The 17,866-nt window shown below is 46.8% G+C and overlaps 1 protein-coding gene across 7 annotated transcripts in view; it reads left to right on the top strand.

Annotated features, from left to right (window-relative positions):
- LOC144726674 (3',5'-cyclic-AMP phosphodiesterase 4C-like) overlaps positions 1-17,866 on the top strand; it is a 182,857-nt gene that overhangs the window by 124,136 nt on the left and 40,855 nt on the right. For all 7 annotated transcript variants that reach the window (XM_078605453.1, XM_078605452.1, XM_078605455.1 and 4 more), the window contains one exon: positions 15,581-15,674. In XM_078605453.1, the coding sequence (XP_078461579.1) occupies positions 15,581-15,674 (94 nt within the window). The remainder of the gene's footprint in view (positions 1-15,580; positions 15,675-17,866) is intronic.

Genomic DNA, 17,866 nt, shown 5'->3' with positions numbered 1-17,866 from the left:
GAATACTCTAAACGCATATTTATTCAAAACGTGCAGGCAAAAGCCGGAGGACCTGGAGAAAAATCCATGGGGAGAACATGTAAATTTAAAATATACAGACGTCTGGGTTTGGGATCGAACCCGCGCTCTCCTGTATACCAAGTGAGGTATTTAACATCTCGCCACCGTGGCACCCCTTATAGGCCACTTGCTTAAGCAATTACCCCAGACCTGACCGTTTCGGTCATTCGCCAACAGCGTTACGATATTCACCATCTACTGGCTCACTTGCCATCCTCAACATGAACGTGTAAACAAACGTTGCTGACACAACGTTTTATTTTAGCAGCTAAGGCCAGCCCACCGAGCTATACAGCTCTTTTTCAGAAGCGACCAGGCCACAAATGATAATAATAACCTATTTTAGAAAGCATTCTTAAAGCGCTGTACGTAAAAATAAAACCAAACTCACAAGTATAGATGAAATCTCGGCGAAATAAAAAGCTAATGATAACAATATCAATAACTACTCTGGAAATTCCAGTAAAATGAAGAACTATGATAAATGAGAATAATAATCGAAGTGGCTTATCACGTGGACATTTTGGGCACTCTAAACTACCTGCCGTGTGAGATAAGAAGATTATTGCAGCCACACATTACGTAAGAGAGGGCAGCCCTTCTTGCTGATGACGTCATGTAACACTCAACTTACTACCCCTTGCCAGACATTCACCATTCTTATGGACGCTCACCAGTCATCAGCTCACCTGACCCTCACCACTGGCCAAATTATATATAAAATAGTGAGGAAGCCCCTTGAGAATCCACAGCACTTGCACTGTGAATCTGACGGCCCGAGTTGGATACTTTGCCACATCTCACATCAGCAGCGAATGCTAATTGGATCAGTCCTGGGCTCCCTCCCCACATTCACAAAGCCACACAATCCAGCATTTTGAAGTATGCCCATGACAGATGTGGGAAAGCCTTCATCCATTCGTGGATTCATCTTCTTTCCCACGGTGGGTGGGGGGGGAGGTGTTGATCATCAACGTTAAGATGTTCATGTGGATGGAGATTGATGAGCCAGTGGACGGCTAAATTGCCTGCCAAGTTTTATGATTACTATTACGTCTATTGGACTGGGTGGGGCTGCTGTAGAGAGTGCCTGACTCACACTCATGAGGTTGTGAGTTGAAGTAGCAGTCAGGGCTGACTCAGTCCGTCACGATTTTCTCAGGGGTCAATAATTTGTTTACCGCTTCGTGTGAGTTCATCAGTGACTGTGATGTACAGTTATTGACGTGTACCTACCACTTAGGGTTGTGGAATTTCCACAATTGGCTCAGATCCACCAGCTGAGTACAATTCAATGTTTGATTGAGGATGGAAAGTTGGTGGCTGTGCACATCTTAAAAATGGTTCGTTAATCAAGTAATATACAACATAAAATATAGCACCGTGTTAAATTAACATAAATATATTGCAAATAACTCCCAGATAACAAAAGTAGTGTATTACTCACGAGCCCCCCACAAAAAAGGTCGAATGGTGGCGTAATGGCGAGTGGACTGCGCTACAAATCTGGGTGACTTACGTTTGATTCCTGATCACGGCTAACATAAATAGCGAGTAGTCTCTAAATCCATCCCCCCCCTCTTCACCAATTCAATCCAGCGTGGTATGGTCAGATCATCCCCATGACCCGCATGTCATGGGGGAGGCCTTCATCCAGCAGTGGATTGTAAAGGCCTCTAATATTTTTTGTTTATATTCTATTAAGACAGCCCCTGTCCATTGGTGCAATGGATGCACAGCTGTTGAGATTCATTTCGCTCTTGCGTGAATTCAGTCGCCGTCACCCGCGTCGGTGAATGAGATCAGTGATTGAGTCGCACGCATGTAAGAGACGTCGCTCGCGAGGACCCGTGAGTATGTGCGAGTTACAGTGCACATTTTGCATCCTGGTGCACACTATCATTCATCAATGGCCTCCCTTCATCCGCGTGTGTCAAATTAATCTTGCCCGTCCGTGTCTCTTGCCAATGCAAACCCTATCAGTCGAGTTAGTGTGAGCTCTGCCACATGAGACTGGCAGAGTGGAGCGGTGGGGGAGTGAGCGAGCGGGTTCGGCGGGCGTGCAGGCAAGCGAGAGATGGACTGAGAATTGAAGGCAGTGGGTGGACATGTTTGTATGTATGTATGTTGAACTTCTTACCCACCGTACGTAGCCAACCGTTCTAATCGGAGGTGGGCATGGATTGTGGGCGACGGACAGAGTGAGCGAGCGACGGAGCGGGGTCATGCTGCCTCCGTGCAGACCCTCCGCTTACGTAATTTATTATGCCCGGCATAATGGAGAAGCCAAATCAAGGTTTTTTTTTGTACTACATAAAAAAAAAACTCCGTTATTTTATTTTTCTCGGTACAACAAAGTAGCGAGCGAGAGAGAAAAATACATTTATGTTGGAGTTTCGTCGACAACCGATGCGCGGTTGGCACCAATAGCGTCACCGCGTTTGCCGTTCATCCGCCGCCTCAATCCGCACACGCGTGTAGCGGTATCCCTCTTGCTCCACCGCGGACGCACATATTGTGCCACCCGCGGGCCTCGTGTTGCCGGAGCAGCGGCTCCTCCGGCAGTCAGCCCCCACCGCGCGGCTGTGCACGTCACGCCGCGCGGCGGCACGGCGGGTTCATCCGAGCACGTGAGAACGAGCCGGAGGACCCCCTGGCCCGCTCATTAGGAGCGATCCCCGCAGGGCGGCGGCGACGTTCTATCGGAAGTTTTAATGTCAGAGCAGGAAGCGGGGCAGCAGGGCGGCCGGCTGTGAACGTGCGGTGGATTGTGGGGAAAAAAACCTAAGAATATGAAGGTGAAGGGGTTGCAGGGGAGATTTCGCCCAAGAAGGGATTAAGGGTGCCCTCATTTGCCTACCTTCTGAGCACGAATGAAAGGCACCCAAAAATGCCATAACCTTCATTAATTTTTATAAAGCCAATACTGTACTGCCTTTTTTTAATTACCTTAAAGGTTACCTATTAATGTGTTGCATACGAGTGCGTTTCATTAATATTTCACGGGATTTTTTTGTTTTGTTTGAGGTTGCGGTGCGGAGAGGGGGGGAAAAAAGGGCTACGGAAGCGGTTATAGGTGGGTGATGGAAATGCGGGGCTAAAGATAACCAAAAAAGTAAGCCGTGTGGACGAGAAAGTCTTAAGCTTGGGCTCGGGGGTGGGGGGGGGATTTAGCAGCAGGGTCTGCCAACAGGATGGATTTCCAGATTTTCAGACAGCAGTGGCAGAAGAGGAAAACAATTGACCTCGTATTTTTCTTTTTGCGTGAAAATACAGCAGAGTGGCATAAACAAGTTTAACACGTAGGCTTTCGCGACCAATATTCATAAGAAACTTTTTTTGGGTTAGATCGCGTTATTTATAAATGTGTCGTAAGCCTCCACCACCCGACACGGCCAATCATCCTGTTGGCAGACCCTGCTGCAGCATCATCATCGGGCAATTCGCCTGATGATGCTGGATGCAATTACCTGCGAAACGTCGTACTCAAAAATGGTAAATGTTGTGGTTTCACTCTTCAACACACCTGGTGGGCTAAAGTGAACTATTTGTCTTTTGTCAACATGACACTTTTTTGCTGATTGGCCGTGTCGGGTGGTAGAGGGTTACGACACATTTATAAATAATGCGATCTGACCCAAAAACGTTTATTATGAATGGTGTAAACAAAAGAGAGAGGTTTTTTTAAGTCACCTTCTGGTCCTACATCATGAAATTACAAGCGTGGTTTGGTAACACCGTCTCTCAGTTCGACCTGCCTTTTGCGCCTTCCCCACAACCATCGTCTCCAGTGCAGCATTGGTGGTGATGAATTCAATTCATATGCAGTTTGAAATTGAATGTGCCCAGGAGTGTGTGTTCTTTGTGTTTACCAATAATGTCTTCCTTATTTATTGATTCATTCTGAATTAATGAATGAATTTCGAGTCTTTTTCTTTCCTATGGCTGATGTCGATGTGGAGCAACAACTACAATTTCACATTCAGGTCGTCAAGCCAGATAACTGTGTCAGGAGCAGCAGAGTGGTTCGTCGCTGTGATGTCTCCTTCGTATTTGTAGATTGGGCGTTCGGTCGTTGTATGTTGTATGGTCTGTTCTGGATGACCACAGTCACACTACTGGAGAGTTTTCATTTTCCATTTGTGCATCAGAGGTAGCCGCATCTGCCATGGTTTGTCCAATTTGATGCGGGTTAAAGTGGACCATGAGCTTTGCAGAAAATCAAACCCAGAGATCTTCTGGGCGGGTCTTCCAGTAAATATTCACAAGCTGCAATAGGTTTTCTCTCTCCAAGAGAAAACAAACTATAGCATTTACAACCATACCTTTTACAGCAGGGTTTTCCAAACGCCAGTCCTGTGTCTTTGCACATTTTCCAACTTACTCCCCCCCCCCCATTCAAATACAAATTAACTCGTTCCATGCTTCACGCGCCCGATTGTTGTTAAACACATCACGTGTGCTGCACGAAGCAATTAACGCCGTCTGTGGTTGTAGAGCCGATTCAAATTGAATTGAGATCTCGGTGTTCGTGCGTGTGTGTGTACACATGTTCCACGTGACGCAGACAGCGTTATTTACTTAGCTCGGCACATGTGACGCATTTAACAATCATCGTGCGCGTGCAACGTGTTACAAGGTCATTTTCTGCGTTTAAATGTGGGGGAGTAAATTGGGAAATTGTCACCTATCCATTTTTTTTCACGTTTTATGTTTGCCAAAAAAAAAAACCGCTCGTAACTGATAATACAACTGAGTTCCATATGTCTGGTAAAGGTGTCGCGGGATAAAACATGCAAATACATTCTCGTATTTTATGGTCTAACTGCATTTTTACATTGAGAAAATATCCATACGTTAACGTTGCTGTATGGGCTATTTGTCCTCAACTTGATGGGCTGAGATTTTTTGAGGCTCTAGTTAATATGGAATTAGAATGCAGCTACGTTATAGTTTTATATGACATCTAAAAATGTGGCTGCCATGTTGCTGTCACTGTCAAATACATGGTTGGGCTCTAGAAATGCATTACTTTGTTATTTTGAAAGTGTTAATGCTGCATTCTTGCCAGCTTATAATTTAAACATATTAAGTGCGGGCAATGTGCTTGTTTTCAGAAGTGACAACCAGGTTTTTTTTACTCTGCAAGTATTTTATTCACCATTAGATTGCATTGTCCTCAGTTCCATGGTTAGAATGTTTTACTGTCTTGTGATGGCTGGGAGTTCAGGGCAGAGGAGCTTGAATGTGAGGAAAGGGCTGATGGTGACCCATGCCTACCGCTCATCGCACTATACTCCCCTCCACGCACTCTCCTACCTCTCACCTCTAATCTTACTTTACTCCCCTCCACGCACTCTCCTACCTCTCCCCTCTCACCCCACTCTACTCCCCTCCACGCACTCTCCTACCTCTCCCCTCTCTTCTCACTCTACTCCCCTCCACACACTCTCCTACCTCTCTCATCTCACTCTACTCCCCTCCACGCACTCTCCTACCTCTCCCCTCTCACCCAACTCTACTCCCCTCCGCGCACTCTCCTACCTCTCGCCTCTCATCTCACTCTACTCCCCTCCACGTACTCTCCTACCTCTCCCCTCTCATCTCACTCTACTCCCCTCCACGCACTCTCCTACCTCTCCCCTCTCACCCAACTCTACTCCCCTCCGCGCACTCTCCTACCTCTCGCCTCTCATCTCACTCTACTCCCCTCCACGTACTCTCCTACCTCTCCCCTCTCATCTCACTCTACTCCCCTCCACGCACTCTCCTACCTCTCCCCTCTCACCCCACTCTACTCCCCTCCACGCACTCTCCTACCTCTCCCCTCTCACCCCACTCTACTCCCCTCCACGCACTCTCCTACCTCTCTCCTCTCATCTCACTCTACTCCCCTCCACGCACTCTCCTACCTCTCCCCTCTCATCTCACTCTACTCCCCTCCACGCACTCTCCTACCTCTCCCCTCTCACCCAACTCTACTCCCCTCCGCGCACTCTCCTACCTCTCGCCTCTCATCTCACTCTACTCCCCTCCACGTACTCTCCTACCTCTCCCCTCTCATCTCACTCTACTCCCCTCCACGCACTCTCCTACCTCTCCCCTCTCACCCCACTCTACTCCCCTCCACGCACTCTCCTACCTCTCCCCTCTCACCCCACTCTACTCCCCTCCACGCACTCTCCTACCTCTCTCCTCTCATCTCACTCTACTCCCCTCCACGCACTCTCCTACCTCTCCCCTCTCATCTCACTCTACTCCCCTCCACGCACTCTCCTACCTCTCCCTTCTCATCTCACTCTACTCCCCTCCACGCACTCTCCTACCTCTCTCCTCTCATCTCACTCTACTCCCCTCCACGCACTCTCCTACCTCTCCCCTCTCATCTCACTCTACTCCCCTCCACGCACTCTCCTACCTCTCCCCTCTCACCCCACTCTACTCCCCTCCACGCACTCTCCTACCTCTCCCCTCTCACCCCACTCTACTCCCCTCCACGCACTCTCCTACCTCTCCCCTCTCACCCCACTCTACTCCCCTCCACGCACTCTCCTACCTCTCTCCTCTCATCTCACTCTACTCCCCTCCACGCACTCTCCTACCTCTCCCCTCTCATCTCACTCTACTCCCCTCCACGCACTCTCCTACCTCTCCCTTCTCGTCTCACTCTGCTCCTGTCTGCTCCTGTCTGCTCCAGCAACCAAGGCTTTCTGTTGAAGACCCCACTCATTGGTTGTTCGATCATTCCCCCTGCTGCCCCCATAGTCATGAACTCCTTACTGTTTCCCTGCACCTGTTCAAGTCCATCCTCAAAACATTCCTTCTTTCCTCTGCCTCCGACTGATCGCTTGTTTCCATAACATAAATTTGCCCACTGTTTCTGCACAGCGTCTTGAGTCGGGGTCACAACCCGCATTGTGTTATCTTGAGTAATAATCTTCCCTTCAGTGACTCCTATACAGTGCTGGCACACTAGTCCTGTGCATTCCAATGCAAGATCTTAATATTCTTCCTAAATCTGCCTTTCTCAAAATTTAACTCGGCGGGTCTGTTGGCAGCTCGGGGTATTTCTAATAACTCCGTCGGAATGTGTCCAATGAATAGCAGATGTTCGGTTTGCAAAACTTGAAAAGGTACTCTTGAAAACCCACGTAACCATCACCGTTATCATCATCAGCCATGACCAAGCCAATGCTGGATGAAGGCCTCTTCAGGCCACAGTCATCTCACACGATCCTCCTACGTAACGATCCACCTCGCACCACTTGCACACAGGCAGATTGCATTGCTCCATCTTTGGTGGATTTCCTCTCGGGACGCATTCATTAATCCGTCGGTTGACGCTCCATTCGAGCGACGTATTCTGCCCAAGCCCACCTGAGGCCAAAATCATTCGCGGCCCTTTGTCTATCCACTGCCAGGTAACGGCGTCCCCATGCATTGTCGTCCATAGGGGTTGGTTGAACTATGCTTCGTCATGCTGGTCAGTGCAAGTTGGTGCAGTGTGGGGACCCAGAACCAGATTAATATTCAACAAAGACCTGCTTGTATACTTCACCAATCCCTCTTCTAAAAAGTATATTTTTCATCGTGTCGAAGTCAAAAACAGAAAGCGCTCTAAAACAGCTATGCATATTAATAAAGCTGCATTTAGCTTCTGAACATAATGCCATATGCAATATTACAATAGATAGCACTGTATTTGTCGTACACGTGCCATGCACAATTGCAGGGTTGTCCAATGTCATACTTTAAAAATAAAATGTTCACCTTTCTCACGTGAATTTCAATTAAGCTTTTTTTTCACACGTTAGGAGTGACTGTCCCACACCCTCGGATAGAAGATTAGTGTTCGTCCCATGACAGTGAAAACTGTATATTTGAATCCTCAGAGCTGTTTTTTTGTACACCCATTGGTGACTGGACTGAGACCATCACGAGAACCCCATTGAATCATAGGCGATTGAACACATTCAAACTCAGGATCTAAGCGATACCACCCAGGCCACCTCCAGTATAATTTGTATGTATCTATCTCGCTTTCATATATGCAATTTATATGTCCCGTTTACAAGATGACGCTTTAGTATATATAGGCCATCTGTATAGCCTCTTGATAAGGAGACGTTGATATGGCAAAGTTATTAATGTCTTCGCAATAATACAGAAAGGCAGTGCTGATGTATTCTCCACAAAGGGCACTGAGTGTACGCTCTACTTTTCCGTTGCACTGTAGAGTGAGTCGGATGAAGGACAGGGCCCACGCGACTTTTTTTTCTTGTCTCTCTTTGATTTCTTACAGCGGCACAAAGCTTGCGTGCGCGTGTATACAAGGCGAGGGATGTTCTCCCGAACAATTTAATGTCAATCTCAATTCGCCCGTTATGGCTGGACACTCACGTACGCCGTGGCTGTGTGGCTTTGCCCGATCGATTGAGGTGCCTCCATGCCTCTCGTCAATTCGTGATGCTTGCCGCGCAATCCCGGTTTGCCCCAAAAGCCGTTGGGGTCACCCGGTAGCTAGGGACCCGAATGTCGGTGTCAAATTTAAGTTTGGAGGTTTATTAGCAAAAACAGGTCACGTGGTTCAGCCTGCATAGTGGATGGATGACCACCACGCGTAAAGCAGGTGCGGAAAAAGAAAGAAAAAAATTATCGCGCAGTACTGTGTTCCCACGTTTATGCTGCCCACCTTTGACCAATACGCAATGACCAGCGATGTCAAGTCTCATAAAATAACCTCCCCACAACTCGTATGGTGTGGGGAAGCCTTCATCCAGCAGTGGATTGACAAAACGGCCGTACATGCACAGAGGGGGTAGAGTGGTGACACCGTATTTAGTGCACTGCGCTATGAACCTGGTTCCCTGGCTTCAATTCCTGGGTAAGGCTAATATCAGCTGACTTCAATTCCTGACTTTGACTCACATCAGTGGCGAGTTGCATCTGCACGAGTCCTGATCTCCATCTTCACCAACCTGTACTGACCAGCATGGTGAAGTATGTTCACACCACCACCACCGTGACTAACATGGCCTTCATCCAGCAGCAGATTGTCAAAGGGCTATAAGTAGTTGTGTAATTTTACACATTTACATAGGTTTGTAAATAAAAACAACGTTTCTCTTACACAATGACTACTCAGTCTTTTGTCTGGCAGGCCTTCGACAGTGGGATACTGTGATTAACACTTGAGGGCATCACAGCCGAAGCAAATGAATAGTCTCTTCACCTATAACGCGGTAGTTGCGTTCCTAAAGAATACCGCGTTACGGAAAAATCGTGTTGTAATAAATAATCTATAATATAGGGTAAAGCACAGTCCGCGGTAACACGTGAGATCCATATGCAGGCTGAACAAAGACTGAGGTGCGTGGTGGGTAGCATCTAGAAGCATCCAGCAGCATCCCGCCTTGTGTGACGCTACGCCGAGGCAGCCGTACGAACGCTTATTCCTATTCGCACGACGTAGTTCTGTTCACTGAATCGCGTTATATCCAATTTGCATCCGTGTTATAAAAATGCGTTCCCTAATACATTCATAGCGTTACATCCCATTCGCGTTTTGTAAACACATGGTCGTTATAGGAGAACCGACTGTTATTATTTCACTAATTTGAAAAAAGGCAAAGGTGCAGCCCTGCAATTGCTCGCCCAAACACCACTGCTAGCGGAAGGGCCCCGACGAGAGAAAGCCCACTCTAGAATGTGTTTGGCCGACTCTTCGCCGCTGGCCAGATGTCTTGGAAGAGGTGGGTGCACCCTGTTCGTTCGTGACCCCGCCACACGCAACCCGCTGATCTACTCAACCGTGGTCACGCCCAGTTATACTGCTGGGTGGACAGAGGCGGGCCAGATTTAAGAAGCTCACGCCATTGTGCCGACAAACAAGCAGAAACACAACCGACGACCTTTCATCCGCAACCTCTTTAACAGTAATTGCTTTCGTGCGCTTTTTTTTTTGGGGAGGTGGGGGGGGGGTTTAGCGCGACCTCAAACTCAAGCAACAATCAAACAGCTTCCTCGTGCTGTCGTTTGTTTTTGCCGGCAGCAGAAGGCTACCATAATAAACATCGTGAGGGGTGCCTTGTACAAAGCCCACCGTGGCAGACAGGTCAGCCCACAGACCCGTACCAGGCTGCATGTGTTTGTAGCCGGGGTGCGGCAGCAGATATACGGTTGGCGCCTGCCGGAGAATGGTAGGAAGTCACAACAAGCCCTCTGCACGTCAGCATGACGGTGGTGCGTGCCTGCCACAATGCCAGGATTTCGGTGTTTTTCAGGAACCCGCGGAAGGTTGCCAAAGTAATTTTTTTTTTGCCGCCTGGCCTGGCCTGGCCCGGCAGGCTGAGGCGAGAGCGGAGAAAGTATTTAGTGTGCACAAGGGAGCCTCAATTAGGGTTTACGACGGTCTAAACCGTGCCGGCCGATTGGCTGGGCCCGTTTGCAACGAAAAGAATAGGGCACAACATTAAAAGAAGAAAGCGCCACCCTTGAAATGTGCGTTTTTAAAAAATGCACTGGCGTCTGTCGCACAGATGCCCGGCAATGAGCTGTTTGCCGCGGGTATTACAGCAAGTAGGCCCATATAACTCAATCGCAGTTTGTGAATCCAATGTTCGATGAAGGGCCCTCCTCACACCTTTCGGTCATGGATGAAGTTTGACCATACTTCACGCTGGTCAATGCGAGTTGGTGTGGTCCAGTGCGAGTGGCTCTTGACTGGTCAAGGTTAATGTGCACAGTTCTATTGAGTAATTTTTTCCAGATGGAAAATTGACACTTTGAACATTTTTGTGACATAGACTGCGGTGTTTTGGGGCAACCCTTTAATCATTGACGGAATTTTTTTTCTAGTTTGTCCTAGCTGCTGTTATAACTGGCTCATGCTGGTTATGAGTGGGCCTCTTTTGGTTTTAAAAAAGTATGCACGGGAGGCCAACCTCGCAAGCACACAAAGACCCCCCCCCCCCCCCGCATAGCCTTCAATGTCTGTTGGGGAAAGTGCTGTTTGGGAGCACCTTTGAAGGCTGGTTTGGCACACAAGAGGGTGGTGTGGTAAGAACAACGCTGTTTACACACCAAATCGGGTACTGCTTAATGTTGAGTCAACCTAGGCGAGAAGCCCAGGGCCGGTTTTAGATATTCACCACTGATTTTGGCCGTGAGTGGGAATCCAACTCGGGTTGTCAGGTTCATAGCTCAATCCCCTAAGCAATACGCCACTGCTCCACCCATATGTACACACAGGTGTGCGTACACGTAAAACATAGTTGATACAGTGATGTGGTCAATATCAGCAATTGGTGATTTCACACACATTAAATGTAGGGACGAACCAATTCAAATCCCTGCGTTTCAATACAACACTGCTTTTCATCTTTACCAATAATCACAATACCACAGTCCATATCATACTTACTTCCTGCCCCACCCCAAACACACATACAAAGAAAAAGATTCCCATATAAGCTCACCATACTTTTTGGGGCAAGTGCTGTTAGCGAGCAACTATGAAGGCCGGCACGATGGAGTGGGTGGCCAGCACCACACCCGGCCGCTTTTTTGTATATCTATGTATGTTGAACTTCTTTCGCACCATACATAGCCAAAAGCGCTCATCGGTCTCCATCGTAGCAATGTTTACACACCGCACCAGGTACTCATTTGAGGCTGAGTCGACCTAGGGGAGGCCCAGGACCAGTTCAAATATTCGCCACTATTATTGGTTGTGAGCGGGAATCGAACTGGGATCCCCGGGTTCGTAGCGCAGCGTGCTAACCACTACACTACCGCTCCCCTGCACATACATATACAAACGCACACACACACGATCATGTGCAACGCATAACACAACCGCAACACTCGTCCCACCCACATGCCCCTCCTTGCACAACTCGTCTTTGCACTCTCACGAGAGCGAGAGAGAGCGTGGACGCCAATCGTCACACCACCCGTGTGTCACTGCCGTAGCTGGGAAGGTTGCGTTGAGAGCGATGTCTCATTTCTCACAACACCAAGCCGCAGGCACCGGTCCATCCTGTGTGTGCACATTCATTCTCTCGTGCACACAGACACACACATGCAACGTCGGAGTGAGTCAAGAGTGTTGTGTCGGTGGCCATGACCTGATTCGTGGAATTAAAACTGCATTTGTAAAATCCAAAAAGCCCACCCCCCCCCCTACAACGGTTGTTGCAATGATAGCTCCCGGCTGGGAAGTTACACGATTTCTTACGTACATTGAGGTGCTTTACTGGTTTGTGAAATAATTTCACAAAAACCACGGAACCCCTCCCCCCTCCTCCCCACATCGTCCCTTTTCAAGCATCTTCATCAGCCATAGGATTACTGCGGGGGGGATGGGGGAAGGGTTGTCTCGTTTTTGGGGGGGTTTTGTATCTGTTTGGGCCTAGAAAGTCGACCGTTTAGGCCTGCGATTCAGATAAGAAATTAATTTGTCTAACTTTCTCAATGAGGGACAAATGGTCATAAAGTTACCCACAGTGTCGGACGCACTCGGACAAACTGACTTTTGCCATCCACGCCAAGGATGAGGACATTGCATTGGGTATATCGTGTCAAACCGGTGAACTGTTATGCAAATAAGGCACTTCTTGTTGAAGGCTGTACATAATTATCTTAAAAAGTGTGACTTATGCACCAATATTGTGATGATGTTTTATTTCTTTTTGACTGCGAAGGTGGCCTAGTTTGTGAAACTGCCCATCTGTTTGTCCTGGACAGATCTATCTCGCCACGTGTAGATCCTGGGAGGGATATAGACGTCTCACAAGGGAGCTGATGACCCTGGGATGTGTAACCGCTTTGATAATTCTGGTATAAAAAAACGAGTTGGAGAGTAAGCAAATGCGAAAACAAACCCGGAGGGAAGAATAGTCCCGTATTAGTCAGATGTGAAGATCCCTGGTGGTACTTTGCTTGTTGCCACTGTTTGGATTTCACGAGTGGTGAATCATGAATATTTTCCAGCATCTACTTCTGGTTCCTCGCTTGTAAATGAGTACCTGTGTCTGGCTTAGGGTTTCACCTGCCATAGAGAGAGTGCATATCAAGGGAGATTTAAAAAAAACATAATTTTAGAGAGCAAAAAACATTTCTCGGGAATTTCTAAATTGTTTGTTCATCGGTGAGTAATAGGTTTTAAAAAACCAGTGATAGTCATAAAAACATCTCAATATTAATTTCAAGCAGTTAGATAAATTAATATTTCTTCGGAAATAAATAGCATCATCTTTTAATTAAAGTTTCATTTGTATTCAACCGCAAAAAAAATCCACCGTACGTTTCGTGATCAAAACGTATTTCTAAAAGTTTTCATTTTACAACCCATTGTCAATTCACTGCTGGATGAAGGCTCCCTGCCCCCCCTTATGACGATTGATTGACTTTAATCCACCATGCTGGTCAGTGCAGATTGGCAAATAAACAAAACACAAAAGCCCTCTTATGTAGATGTGAAACTTCTGCGCTGGCTGTGCTGTAAATACAGAAGTGTGGAGAGAGAGCAGAGATGGAGGGGGGTGGGGCAAGGAGGGAGTGGCAGAGGAGACGTGAGGGCGAAGGTGGTTTGGGGGAGATGTGAGAGGGAGTAGGAGGAGGAGAGTGCAGAACGAGCGATGGGGGTGGAACTGGAGAGGGGGGAGGGGGGAGGGGGAAGGGGGTGGCAGCAGCAGCAGTGAGAGACGCGGGGGGCTTTAATGTGGGCGGAGGAACGGGAACACTAGCATTTCTCGCCTGTGCTCATGATCACCCGCTTGCGACTCCTTGCGCCAAACGTTCCTGCGATCTTCCGCCGTTGACGCTCCGCTCCGCGTGTTCTTCTCGCCTCGCCGGGGATTAATAAAAGCAGCGGCGTCGACGCAGTCCGTGTCAAACAACGCCGCCACCGCCGCCACAACCATCGTCATCGGCAGCCCTCGGCATCTCCGGGGTTGTCTTTTCAGTCGTCTCGTCTTTTTTTTTAAAAACACGAGCGTTTGAGGAGCACGTCAGCGAGAGCCTTCGTCCATGGGAATATCTGCTCGTGCCGTTTTATAAGTAATATATATATACAGTATCCATATACTGTGTTTGAAAAGCGTTAATTGTGGAGAAAGAAAGAACAAAAATGCCGGAGGCGAACTATCTTTTGTCTGTTTCCTGGGGATACATCAAGGTAAATCAAATCACCCGACAAACACTTTGATTATTTGTGTGCCTGAAATAAGGTGTAGGTGTTTGGTTTTATGGTGGATGTGTGCCATGGATTATATTTTACATTTTTTTCAGTCTTGCTGATGATGTTATGCGAGGCTGTTACGTGTTTGCTGAATTTTGAAGCAATTCAATGGGACGTAGTTCAATTGAGTGTTATATGCTGATAAGTATACTTTATATTGTCAACTGGGCAGGAATTTAAATAGTGGAAAGCTTGCTGACATACAGACGGGATTATTACACCAACATTGTAGGAGTAAGATTCTTAGTCTCTCCTGGAATCAAACAGTGATCTTGTGATCGATAGTACTTCTGATAGACTTACATTTTTTTTATCAGTACCAGGTGAAGGTAATTCTCATTAAAAAAAAAGCCCTGATAAGTCAATTGCGATGTAGAGGTCGACCATATACAGCATGTGTTATGTTGATCAATATTTCATGAAAAAATGCTCAAATGTGGGGACTTTTGGATGATCTTGTTATTTGAATCTCATACGAGCCATAGTTCTTGCTGTGAGCAATGGAGGCTTATTTTAAAATGGCTGTTGTACATGTATTTTTCTTAACATGTGCCTTTAATTAATCGCATGTAGTTCTAATTTTTGTTTTGATCCATGCATGTTGTTAGTTTTGCACATGTTGAAATGTAACACTGACGCGGCCTATTGCCTCCACCGCAACGTAGACATGCCTTTGAAGATGTAGCTTTCGTTCACAGCTGCGTAGCAATCACTTGTATTTCCCTTACAGATATCGGCAGCACATTTCCAATTCCGTGACCAAATAGATCACGAGGGTGTAGGGTAGTGTAAAAAAAAATGCCCACTGTGTCTGAAGAAGGTCCGTAGATGCAGGACACATTGCGACGTTACAGATATCCACATTGTATCGTACGACAGCGGATTGGTATACAGCTTCACTCGGCCCCTGCCATAGGAACGTAAAATTGGCACGCGCTACTGGCACCGACAGCTAAACAGATAATGAGCGGAGAACGGATTTGACTCACTGTTGCTATTGCCATGCAGTAATGCAATGGGAGCTGGAGTTGCAAGATGTTGTAATTGCAGCACCATCTCAAGATGATGTACAATGGAATGGGAGGACCACATCTGGAAATAATTCTCAACCACAATTTATAATCATCACAATAGTTTACAGCCACACTGAGAAGCGGTCACGTTTCGCCGCTCTATAAACCCACATTGTTTTCGCCTTTAATTGTATTCAGGAGGTGTAGATTTGTGGGACCCTGAGTATGTTTTTTAATGCTCTGTTTTTCCCCTGTTTCCTTGCAGTTCAAGAGGATGTTGAACCGGGAGCTTACCCACCTCTCAGAAATGAGTCGATCTGGCAATCAAGTTTCCGAGTTCATCTCCAGCACCTTCTTGGGTGAGTACACGTCACCTTGTTTTCGGGGAAGTATCGCGAGCGAAATCATGGCCATCATCATACATAAACACGTCATAGCGGCCAAGATCCTGTAAAGTCTGCAAGGAAACCCCCTGCAACAAATATTTCCTGTCCTTGGAAAGTGTTTGGTCATATATCCTGTTGACGCAACCTGACATCCCATCCTGTGTCTCCGTGGCTGTGTGTGCCTTAGTCTGGCTGCCAGCCTTGAGTTTGTCTGCTGTGTATGCGAGCGTCGTGGGGCAGCGCTGAGTGTGCCAAGTGTGTATCGCGACGGCGTGTCAAATAGCATCGCTGGTGCCATGCAACATTCGCACCCCTACCTTTCTCCAAAGATAGACGTCTTCATCAGCGAGTGCCATCACTGTTGGAACTTTCAGCTCGTATATTATTTTATTATTATTGTGCTCGTGTTTATCCAGGGGGGGGGTCCTGCTCCCGGAGTCTCAGGAGGGCTGCTCGGTATTTGGATATTAAGTAATTTGCAAGTAGTTTCTCAAATTTGTGCAAAATGTTTAACCACAACGCCGGCACTCATCGTTGGCCGACTCCTCTTTCGGTGACGTCACGGAATCTTTACCGTCCACTCTGAAGCAGATGGTGCTCACTTTTTGTTTTGTTTACGGTAAATACACTTGCAGTATTAACCAGGGCGGCCTGCCGAATTCGACCGAGAACCTCTTGAACGGTTGTGCGAACCTACTATTGCTTGGCCACAGTAGCACCACCCATTGTAGCATTTGATCATAAAATATAAATACATCATATTTTAACTGATGCAATGAAAACCTCCAATACACAGCAGAATGAGGAATGCCTAGGAAAGTGCAGCTTCCGTATATAGTGATCCACGCATGACAACATTAAACACATTCCTAGTTCTTATCGCCGACCTCTGTTCATTTTTTATTTCTTAATTGCTCATTTTTTCATTGCTTTAGAAGCTGTTATATTTAAGACGGTAACATTATTCAGGATTAAATACTATTAGTTAACAGTGCTAGCTGGTAAAATGACTGCTATCACTACAGATCACCATTACCCAATTAATCAAAGCAATCATCAATAGATTAACTGATCGATAGTTGATTGTTCCAGCTGGCATTTTTTTTGTTATCCATATAAAAAAAAATATCATTCACGCGAAATTGAAAGATCTCAACATTTGTTGGGCTAGGGCCCACCTTACAGGCATTTCCTTGCAATTGGCGCATTTGCCTTGTGGTGTGGGGCTAAATTATAAAGCCACGTCTCCCCTTCATGTGAATTATTTTACGCTGATGAGGGTTAACAAGAGACATGCATTCTTTCCCCCATGCTACGCCATTCTGGCTGAACGATTTTGAGCACGGAGCTTGCTAAGCTCGTATACGTCTCCATCTGCCTCGTCTCTATCTGCCTCGCTGCCTGCTTAACCGCTGGTAAAATGTCTCTCTCTCCATCCGACTCATAAATTATATTCGGCATCAGTATTGTCGTGGGTCGTCATTGGGTGTGGTGTGCTGTGCCTTCGGAACACAATATCTTGGTTTTCGTAGCAAATCTGTCTTTTGTTTTTAATCACGGATGCTGAGCACAGGCCCAAAATGCCAATTGTCCAGCAACGAACGGCAGAATTGAAGGTGTATTAGATAACGGTAAATATTTTTTTTTTAGTTGAGTATGTAAAAATTTCTTGATTTGATAAAAAGTTGTTAGGAAATTTTAAGTAAAAAAAACCTCTGATAGACCGACACGCTGGTTTTGTTTTGCTAAATTATTGCTAAAGGTTTTCTCTATGGTATTGTGTTTTTTTATGCATTTATATGGTGGGAATTTGTTTTGTAGTATTGTTTTATCATTCCCGGCGTTCATTATCGCGGCTGTATTTAGGCACAAGTGTTATTATGCTCTAGCTGGTTTAATTGGTTTCATGTTTTTGGGTTTCAATTCGGTATGTGGGTCAGAAAAAATCTGAACGGTTAAAAACATACACGCGCACACACACACAACACAAACAACAATGATCTCTGTATAGCCTTAGCAGACTTTTGCAGCAAGTGCTGTTAGCGAGTAGCACCTCTGAAGGCCAGTAAGACACACAAAGGGATGTTCGGCCAGCGCCACGCCTGACCACCCCCGTCTCCCCAGTGGTGATGTTTACACATCGCACCAGGTACTCATTTGAGGCT

The sequence above is a fragment of the Lampetra planeri genome, chromosome 24, assembly GCF_965212315.1.
Source record: "Lampetra planeri chromosome 24, kcLamPlan1.2.h2, whole genome shotgun sequence".
Taxonomy (NCBI): Eukaryota; Metazoa; Chordata; class Hyperoartia; order Petromyzontiformes; family Petromyzontidae; genus Lampetra; species Lampetra planeri.
Note: the sequence above shows the minus strand (reverse complement) of the source record. Positions and strands in the feature narration are given on the sequence as shown.